The sequence below is a fragment of the Scardinius erythrophthalmus genome (assembly GCF_964197995.2).
Source record: "Scardinius erythrophthalmus genome assembly, chromosome: 10".
Lineage (NCBI taxonomy): Eukaryota > Metazoa > Chordata > Actinopteri > Cypriniformes > Leuciscidae > Scardinius > Scardinius erythrophthalmus.
In genome coordinates, this window is record NC_138230.1 from 30,327,706 (window position 1) to 30,338,136 (window position 10,431).

Here is a 10,431-nt window from a genome sequence, read left to right on the forward strand (position 1 = left end):
CATTCCCGTCATCATGTGTGGGAATCCACTGCTCGATTTCCACAAGTGGTTTGGTCTTGTGGTAAATTAGATTGTACATACCTTAACGAATCCATTGACAAACACAATGCCAAAGTCCTCTTTGGCGTCATCACCTGTATTTAGTTGCAGTGACTACTGGGTGCTTGTCCCTCATTGTGCTATTCACATATTTACTGACTCCAGCTCTTCCCACTTGAGTTGCATGATTCTGGATTAATTGAGAATCACGTTTTTTTTTTGTTTTTTTGTTTTTTTTTCAAATAATGATTCTCCCACGATTCTGACTGAATCTCTTGAATGAATGGTTCAATAAATTTTTTAAATGCATTCGATACTATAGTTATTTGAAGTTCCATGTTACTTTCAAAAGGTGATTTGCTCTATTTTGACCGCTTCCGTAGTGTTTATCCGAAGTATAAACTTTTATTCTAGTACTTCTGTGATAATTTGAATATTTGTAACATAGAAATAACGATACTGTGTGGTTGAAACACAGTGGTTTCATAATAATACATAAATGATAACTGCTTTCTCTTGGTCAATGTGCAAAAAAATGCAGATCTGAATGCTCCAGTGTGATTTTGTCAAAGGTTTAATAGACACAGGCGAATTGTTGTCATTTAGGAATGAAATCGTGTGGATTTGAATCGAGATTGCAGTGTTTTTTTAATGATTAGTTGTGCAGCTCTACTACCCACAAGCCAAGATGCAGAGCAGACACGCATTTGGCACCAGGACTGAGGTATTTTGGGGTCTTGTTTTAGTTCTGAGTTTGTTTTGACGTTTGTTGTATTAAATGTCTCTGTCCTGCCCTCATTCCTCGAGCGCTCTTTACAGATCAGCTGATGACAGCGCAGCTTCTGTTGAACTTCTGGTTCTGTCCCCTGGTACCCTGCAGGAAACTCTCCCCTTTTGCTCCTGGTTAATTATAGGACCTAACTGGGGGGGTCTGAGGTAATGGGAATGACACATGTAGTTATCAGATTTCCCAGCTCCAGTGAGCGTGCTCAGCACGTACTCTTTAGTAGGATAAGGCCAGGTTTTGTTTGCTAGAAGATTCAGAGGTCTATCTGCAAACTTACAGATGCTTTGGTTTGTCTGCTTTGAGGTGATCAAAATGTAAAACACACTACAGCATCAGAAAGTTGCATCTCCATCAAAGGCATTGTGTTTTAGTAGGAAAGATGACCCTAAACTCTTCGAAAAGCACCCTTTTTTGACTGGGGTGGAAAGCAATAATGTGCAGCTCTAAATCCCACTGAAAGGTTTAGTTAACCCAAAAATGATAATTCTGTCATCATTTACTCACCCTCGTGTTGTTGGGGTTCCAATATCAGACTCCATTTTAAACAATTAAACAATTTCTGCTTACAGGGGGCATCACCAAAAGGAAGTGTAATACTTTTTCATTTTTCACTGCTTATCAGCTATCCTTTGTGTTTGTTTGTGTCAGTTTTGTGCAGAGCTGAATCAGCCCACTCTCTGCAGCGTACGCAAGTGGAAGAGTGCCAGAGGCCTGTGGAAATGTGCCGTTTCAGACTGTCCCACCGGACCATCCAGTAATGTAAGTTTAGACCCCTGTAGCACATATATATTCACACATATGCAAATGTTAAAAATGTTCAGGGTTAAAAGATATGGGGTTAAAGGTCCAAAATGTTTACCAACTGCCTTACCTAGCAAATATCTGCTATTACATCATACAGAAAGCTGTCCACTGATTCATTCTCCTTTAAGGCAATACACTACAGGTGAAATAACAGATTCTTTCACCATTCTTTCCCAGTTGATTAATCACAGTACTTTAAAACAAATGTTTTGTAAAACAAGTTTTCTGAAAAGTAATGTTTAAACGGACCGTATGGAATTTTTCGCCACTAGGGGTCGCTAACCTCTTTACAATAACAAAGGCGTAGTTTGATGACGCAACATTTGCAAAGAATTATGGATCTTGTCGTCAACGTCAAGCCAACCGATCTAATAATGTTTATGGATGATTGAATACATCGATGCTTTTATCATGACTGTGATATGAAGCAGTTCGGGATTGCTAAGAGACAGCTATCAGCTCCATACGCGACGCGAGTCCCGCGGATATAAAAGGAATATGGACATTTCATTCTACCGAACTACACGCAGAATTACTACTCACAGGTCAGTTTATTAGACAAATTTGTGAGGTAACGCAGCGCTGTTTCACTTGGTCTAACATTACACTATCACACTAAACTGCATTTGAGTGTGTTGAAATGTATGTGTTAGTCTGTCTGTATGAGTCTAGCAGTAAGCTAACGTTAGATCAACATTAGAATAACATACAGATCATATTCTGACATTTTATCATTGTTGAACTATATAACATTGATTAGTTTTATGTAAATGTGCTCACCTGTTTAATAAAGTATTTCTCCTGGTTTGAAAGTTGTTGGAAACAGTCGGGATAATGTAAGTACACAACTAAAAAAAAAAAAATAACATATAGTGATTTTTGCAATTTTTAAAGCAAAAAAGTTACATATTGTGCCTTTAAAGGGTTAGTTCACCTAAAAATGAAAATTAGTAGCAAAAGCATCATAAAAGTAATTACTTTTACTCTGTGGATTACTTTCATGATGTCTTTACTACCTTTCTGGGGCTTTAAAGTGGTAGTTGCATAGGCTGTCAATGGAGGGACAGAAAGCTCTCAGATTTCATTAAAAATATCTTCATTTGTGTTACGGGTTTGGAACGACATGAGGGTGAGTAATTAATGACAGGGGTAAACTAGCCTTTAAATAATTGAGGCACTAATTAAATATGCATTTACATACATTTTCTGAACAGAAATCTGAAGCCAGGTTCAACTCTGTTGTTTCGTTTTATTGACATATTAGAGTTTTTAGGTTTTTACAAAGGGGATTTTGGATATCTCTTTTTATCACTCTATAAATCAGAAAATACCATCAACAGGCAGTAAACATAATCACCATGTTTTTAGAGATAACGTTACATAAATCAGGCAAATGTTATATGAACAAACTTTCAGAATATACAGTAGCTAGGAACAAAACTGGTGTAAGTGCTACTGAAGTGGAGATTTTGGGCTTAGTAAATGAGAATTCAATGTGTGTATTGTAGTTAAAATCTACAGACGCAAATAGACAGTATAATAAAATAAAACTAGTCTGAAAAATTACAATATGTGGGAATAAAGACCAAAATCTTAAAATTTACCAGTGCATGAAAAAACAAATGTCTTACCTTCAAACAGGTAAATGATTCAATAAATAAATAAAATACAGAGTACATGTTTCATCTAAACCTACATTTTAAGGATCGAGAACATGGATTTGAAATAAAAGCCTTACACAATAGTTAAAGACCTTGACCATGTCTAGAGGTGTCTGGCCGAACACAAGATGTTCTCTGGATAGCGCTGTTTACTCACACAGGAAACCTCTTACCGGTGACATGGAGCAGATACAAACTCCCCAGAGACTGTGCTGTCACGTAGGACAAATGAATGAGATTACACAGGAGAAATGTACGTTCTTGACTCACAGAGGTCTGCTCTTCATCATGGAGCATTACTGTAAATATTAATATTAATCGATGTGCTGTAGGATGTGTTAGACCAGATTTTTTCCTATAGTGGAGCTATGTGTGATATCTGATTACTGCAGTGTGCTTTTAGAGAGAGAAAGTGGCTATAAGCCCTCATGTGCTTTTACAATTCACATTAGAAATTTTCTAATAATTCAGGTTCCTGTTTTTAGAAGTACATGTAGGCTGAATCCTGGTTCTCATTTGCACCTCTAAGTACAATCAGCATCCACTTTCAACACAATCTCTATTAAAGCCACACCTGAAGACACTTTCAATAGAGATGTGTTGTGATGCACACGTACTGTGTACTTTTCCCCTGATCTCTTTTTCTGTGCTTCCTCTGTGCATATAAGTTGGACATCAGGCACAAAGGCTGTTAAACCAAACTAACACACTCCAGTCATGATGATGCAGTGGCCTTTAGTTAAACACACTCTTAGTTAAATGCACTCTTTATCTATGCAAATATGGAGTCGCTGTGTCTTGTTGTGCTGCAAAGAAACGTGTCACTTGTCCTATGCAGCAGCCATTGGTATAAAGGGTAATGGACCAGTGTTATTTTTGTATTATTATTTACTATTATAGTATTTATTCATATTTTGAATTGGCTTTTATTTTTATATTTTCAGTGTTCATTGTAATTTGTGTTGTCATTTTTATTAGGTTTTTTTTTTTATATTTCAATCTAGAAAGAGTTGTGTCATATATTTAGTGCAGTCATGAAACTCTAGATGGCGCAGGCTGGTAGCCTGGCAAGCCAGACCTACATCAAGTTGTTAGGTCTGGAAACTCACCATAGACGCTGTTTAATCCGAGGGGCGGGATAAACGGCTGTCTTTCAAATTCCCTCTGCACGCAATAGGACAGCGCTTAAACCAACCAGAGTGTTTTCCCAATAGCGGAGCTTAGTTGATAGATTCAACTTTTGCCATATCTGGCCGGCAAAACTACGAACACATCTTCCTTTTTTTAAGAATGACTTAAGTGCCGTTCTATGCTCTTTTCTCAAAGAAAAACTTAACTCCAAGTCCTCCCGAGTCGCGGCCAAAGCCGATTCGATAGACTGTTCTCCAGCAGCAGCCATTCTTTGTTTTCAAGTGGCAGCCGTCGCAACTCTGTCGTCATATGTTAAGCCCGCCCCCGCCTACTCTATACACGACGTGATTGGCCTGACCCAATTTAGGTTTTTGCAGCTAGAAGGTCTATTGAGAGTTGCTAGACCCCCCTGGCTGCGAAATACATTTTGCTGCCGCTAGGGTGCGTCTAGATTTCTAGGCTAGCAGGCTGGTACTTTACATGCAATATGCAAGCAATCACATCATTACCGCATGCCACAAGCTGATTGGCCTCTGCTGGTCCTTCAGCCAATGAGATTGCTTACTCAACATTTAAATTGTGTTGTTCATTGTTTGCTATAAGCTAGTCCTGCAGCGTGGTATCAGATTTACTCTGGAACCTTCCACCTCCCCCAGCTCCACTTGCCTAGATCTGCTATGGGATTTATGTATGTCTTTTTATGCAGCAACAGCAGCATATCTTACATGCTCACAAAGCGTGTCTGTGTGTCTTGTAGCAGTAGCGAGTCAATGCTTTGATATATTAATAAAATGCTAAAACTATTCTGAGACTGAGTCTCTTTAATAATGGGTGTGGTTGTTGGGTTATGAATGTTACTTGGCAGATCTTGGTCATTATGGTTTTGCTGTAATCCTGTAGGTTGCTGAGTACTCCGGTTTCCTGTGGGACAGCTCTTCCGGGATTGAAATGAAGGATGCCACTGCCTTGGAAAATTCTGCGACTAATGGTAATGGGAAGCATCCTCATCCTCAGCCATACCTGGGACATTTTTATGTAAGTAAACCTGGAATACAGCTCTATCTGTTAGTGTCACCAAGCAATTTGTTTTATGCAGTTAATTCATGGTATGAGCTATTAAAGTTACACAAACAGAAACGTTTGTGGTCAGTATTTATTTTATTAAGGAAATGAATACTTTTAATCAGCAAGGATGCGTTAAATTGAGCAAAATAAAATGATTTAAAATAAATGCTGTTCTTTTGAATTTTCTATTCATCCAAGAATCCTGAAAAAATGTGAAATGGTTTCAACAAAAATATTATGGAGCACAACTGTTTTCAACATGCCCAATTTTCTCTGTAAACAGATTGGATCGTCTGAGCTCACGCTGATCAATTTGCACCTGACGGCAGCACCATCGCCTGCAGAACAGAGAGGAAAAAACACTTGTGATGAGCTTAAGGCTTACAGGCTGAGCTCTGGTATCCAGGAAACTCTCAAAGGTCTGTTTTTACATGATACTTAGTGCATCATTGCAGGAGTCACTCTTACAAGAGCTCCTTATCTGTTCTGTGTCCGCGTCAGCGAGCTCCATGGTGCTATCAGGTGGAATCGTAGTCTTTATGGTCGTATGTTTGTGCCGTGTATTGACTGATACTGTGTGTTCCAGTGCAAGGAGAGAAATTAACAAGGCTTGAGGACATAAATGATGCCAACACCCCCTCAATATTTCTCTGTTGGTGTTGCTGGTGTAGGTGAGAGAGAGCTGCTGGTGCTGGGTCACTTTGGCATGGCTCCTGACAGCCCTGAGATGGAGTGCCTGAGGAAAGAAAAACTCTCCGCCCTCCTCGCACCGTCCATCTTTACGAACATCAGCACTCGCACACCGCAGGGTTCACACTGTCAGGACAACATCTGGGCCAGTCGCTCCCTCAAAAAGATCTACACAGGTGGGTGGTGTAAGATTTAACATTAGATAATATTTACTCTTTAAACAAGTCGGCTCTGCCGCTTTGGAAAGCATACGAGACTTTCAAAAACATCTTTGATTCCACATTTTTCACTGAAAGTGTTATGTGTTTGTGCTGCCCCCTTCAGGTCATTGCTCGGTGGTGCGGAAGGGCCTGACCAATCCCTGGATTCCCGACAACTGGTCGTGGGGCGGGGTGGCGTCCGAGCACTGTCCTATAGTGGCCGAGTTCTTCGTGAACATTATCCTGAAGGAGCACCTGTGCAATGGCAATGGCGTGGCAGTGGTGGAGAGAGGAGACACCATGTCCAAACATGAGCGATGACCTTTTACATGGTCACCAGTGTCTGGACTAACACAATGACTGACTGAATATAAATGAGAGGATGAGAGAAGTGCACCATGATTGCCTTTTGTTTTGTTTGTTCAATGTACAGTAGAGATTCTAGAGCAACAAACATTAGATTTTAATATAGAACTATATAAAGAGAGAGATATTTAAACACAGATTTATTAAACATGTACAGAAAATGAAGTGAAATGAAGAAGCAAATGACAAGTGTGCCAAAACTTTTTAAGTGCAAATAATAAATCAATATTTACAACCTAAGTTTGTCTCATATGCGGTGATTTAGGTACTTTAACACATGAGCCGTTAGGAATGGCATAAGTTTCAAAAGTTTGGGGGTTCTATTTATTTATGTTTTGATAGAAATTAATACTTTTATTCAGAAAGAATGCATTAAATTGATCAAAAGTGACTGAACTCTTTTGAAACATTATAAATGTCTTTACTATTTCAAATTAAGTTTGAATTTAGGCTTTTATTCACATATAATAAACACTGATCAGCGAACGTAAACAGAAGCTCAACCGAACCTGCTTGACGCACAAGAACAAACCTCTCGCGGAAGCTCACATGAGAATGAACCTTGGTTCATTAACATTGGTTCTCCCGCATCAAGCTTCTGGTCAATGAATTTGCATCTTGTTGGAGGCTAATGGAGTTGTGTAAACTGAATGCTTCTCCTTTTAATAGAATAAGTAGCCTACTGGTTTGTCACCATGTCGTTTTCCTCTTTACGGAGGTGAATTCACTCACATTGGTCACATCATGACTCACTTCATAGGGTTAAGCAAAAAACAAAAGTAGAAGCATACAGAAGTGGAAAAATTGCCTAAAGATTAAAGTCCTTTGTCATACTTCTGTCCATCTGCTTTTAGACTTCCGCTATTTATCTAGCAAACATTCACCTGTTTGCTGAACGTCAGGTTCTGACACATGATCAGTGAACTTTACACACTCAGTGAGAAGCAGCAGAGTTTATTTTGTGTTGTGAAGCATGTCAAATGCAAGCCTGTGTTGTTAATATTAGAATTTACATATGTAATGGCAAGTATATTTCCCTCCATATTTGCAATTTTTAGCACACTAGGAACATGAAAATGCCCAGCCTTGACTTCTTGTTTCAAAGGAGTATGAGGAAACCCAAAGGCTAAGTTCCCTTAATCATCCATCACAAAAAAACGTAAAACCAGAAAATAATAGTTCTGATAGCTTCACAAAAAGTGGCTGTAAGAAAATAGCTAAAGCATTGAGAATTCCCATTTCCACAATCAGGGCAATACTTCAGAAGTTCCAATCAATGGAAAATGTTACGAATCTGCATTTTAGAGGACTTGTGTCTATATTGTCTTAATGCACGGTGAGGAGGATCGTTTCAGCAGCCAAAGACTCTCCAAGGATCACAGCTGGAGAATTTCAGAAAATAGTTGAGTCTTGGGGGCCAGAAAGCCTAAACAAATATATCAAACAGCACCTACATCACCACAAGTTGTTTGGGAGGGTTTCAAGAAAATCCTCTGCTCTCATCCAAAACAAACTCTAGCATATTCAGTTGTCAGACATTACTGGACCTTCAAAGAGGAGTGGTTTCTATGGCCAAATACCAACAGATAAAAAAAAAAAAACTAAACTTAACAGCCTCTGCTAGAAATCTTAAAATAGGCCATGGTTGGATGAGGATCCAAAACAAACATCAAAATCAACACTGAGCACAAAATGAAGGTTCTAGCTGACCTGAACCCTATTGAAAACTAAAGAGGAGAGTATCAAAATGGACTCTGGAATTTGAAGGATCTGGAGAAATTCTGAATGGAGGAGTTGTCTCTGATCTCTTGTCAGGTGTTCTCCAAACTCAGGCATTATAGGAGAACACTCAGAGCTGTTATCTTAGCAAATAGAGGTTGCAAAAAAAAAAGTATTGATTAAAATAAATAGATACAATTTATTTCATGAGATCTATCTATCTATCTTATCTATCTACACACGAAGATAACATTGATCAGCAGCAATCCTGTTTTATAGGATTATAAAGACAAAATGATCAAAATCAGTTGTTAAAGGAATATTTACAAAAGTTTAAGTAATTTGTATTTGAAAAATATTTAAAAGAAAATTTCAATTTAAAATCTGCTTAGGGCATGTCTGAATATTTATTGCACGATCATAACATATAGATCAGCAGCTATCCTGCTTTATATGGCCATAAAAACATGTATGGGGTTTTGTTTCTTGCAGGGCAGTGAGTCTGTCCCGTGTGTGTCCTCTAGTGGCCACTGACCTTTACTGCTGAAATGGCATTTCATAACTAAATGGCAAATGGATAAAAAAAAAAAAAAAAAAACAGCTGTCAAAAATAAAATGTGATTTATTAATGTAGTATTTAAATCTTAATATTTTAAACATGAATTAAATAACTTTAACTGTAAATTTGTAAAATGCTTAATTTATTTACATTTTTTATTTCAAATGAATAAATAGATAATCGATTATTTTTAATTGGTACTCATCCTCCATTCAATTGTGTGCCTGTGAGTGTTTTGAGTGCCTGGGATTTGCATGTTTATACAATATTAATCTGTGCTGATATAACAAGGACAGGATGATTTTATAGTCTCATTATTATGTGATTAAGAAGATAACCCATAGTCTGCACGCAGAACAGCAGTGGCAGATAAATATAAGCCTCAGATTTCCACACACACCATCATCAAGTTCTTTTAAATCTATTGCATTTCAACATTTTATAATGTTTATATGTTCATATATCATGAGCATCATGAATGTCCACACGATTACACACAATCAGTTTAATCCTACAGATTGCAGGAAGTGTGAAAGCTAAAACTTCAGGGAGATTAATGAGCCTTGACACGTGTGTGTGTGTGTGTGTGTGTGTGTGTGTGTGTGTATCGGTCGTGAAGCGCAGCTGAAAACAAACCCTTTGTCCGTCCTTGTAGGTGTCAATCCGCAGGATCTGCTTACAAAGACATGCGAGAACAAGACACCTGTGGAAAGAGTTTGCCAAAAGATCACTTACAGAGTGTTTGAGAGGGCATTGTGGGAATGGAGATTGATCATTGCTCACTTGTAAACAATGACCATTCTTTGGCAATATTACATCCTGTAATTAATGATCGAGTGTCCTATGGTCACATGCAGCGTGATGCACATTATACAGATGATTTATAAGTAAAGAATGATCATAGTCAATCAGAAAGAACAAACTGAATCTACTTCCCATGACCCAAACAAATACCCAATCTTTAACATGCTTTAAAATGAACTTCTGAGCAGGGCATTCAGAATGAGTACATTTATTTTATTCATTTAAATATAGTAAGATCATATTGAGAAGAAGTTGTCATTGGCTATAAAGCGTTTTATAGGCAACTGCTGTAGTGCTTTTTGATCTATTGGAAAATGGCAGGAACAGAGTAAGGTCAAAGGTCAACAAAACATCAAGGTAGAGCAGCTGAGCTAGTGAGAAGTTATTCATATTCTGTATATTTAGTATGTGACATTTAGGACACATGCAGTAGGATTGTCTACTTCCACAAAGGACACTTTTAAACAAAGGTTAACATCGTTGGCACCCAGATTTGTAATCATCAACATTTTGATTATTGTTAACATTTGATTATAAGATTATAAGTAAATAACACATGGCATCAGAAAGATATAAACATTTATATCACACAAGCAGTTTATAACT

General features: G+C 37.9%; 1 protein-coding gene across 1 annotated transcript in view; it reads left to right on the forward strand.

Moving 5' to 3' along the window:
- The window catches only part of eepd1 (endonuclease/exonuclease/phosphatase family domain containing 1), a 31,202-nt gene extending 24,221 nt beyond the window's left edge, over nucleotides 1-6,981 (forward strand). Inside the window, exons 3-7 of the mRNA XM_081376897.1 lie at nucleotides 1,475-1,585; nucleotides 5,323-5,457; nucleotides 5,771-5,906; nucleotides 6,159-6,353; nucleotides 6,502-6,981. Coding sequence (XP_081233023.1) covers nucleotides 1,475-1,585; nucleotides 5,323-5,457; nucleotides 5,771-5,906; nucleotides 6,159-6,353; nucleotides 6,502-6,698 — 774 coding nt within the window. The 3' untranslated portion in view covers nucleotides 6,699-6,981. The remainder of the gene's footprint in view (nucleotides 1-1,474; nucleotides 1,586-5,322; nucleotides 5,458-5,770; nucleotides 5,907-6,158; nucleotides 6,354-6,501) is intronic.
- The last annotated feature ends 3,450 nt before the right edge of the window (nucleotides 6,982-10,431 follow it).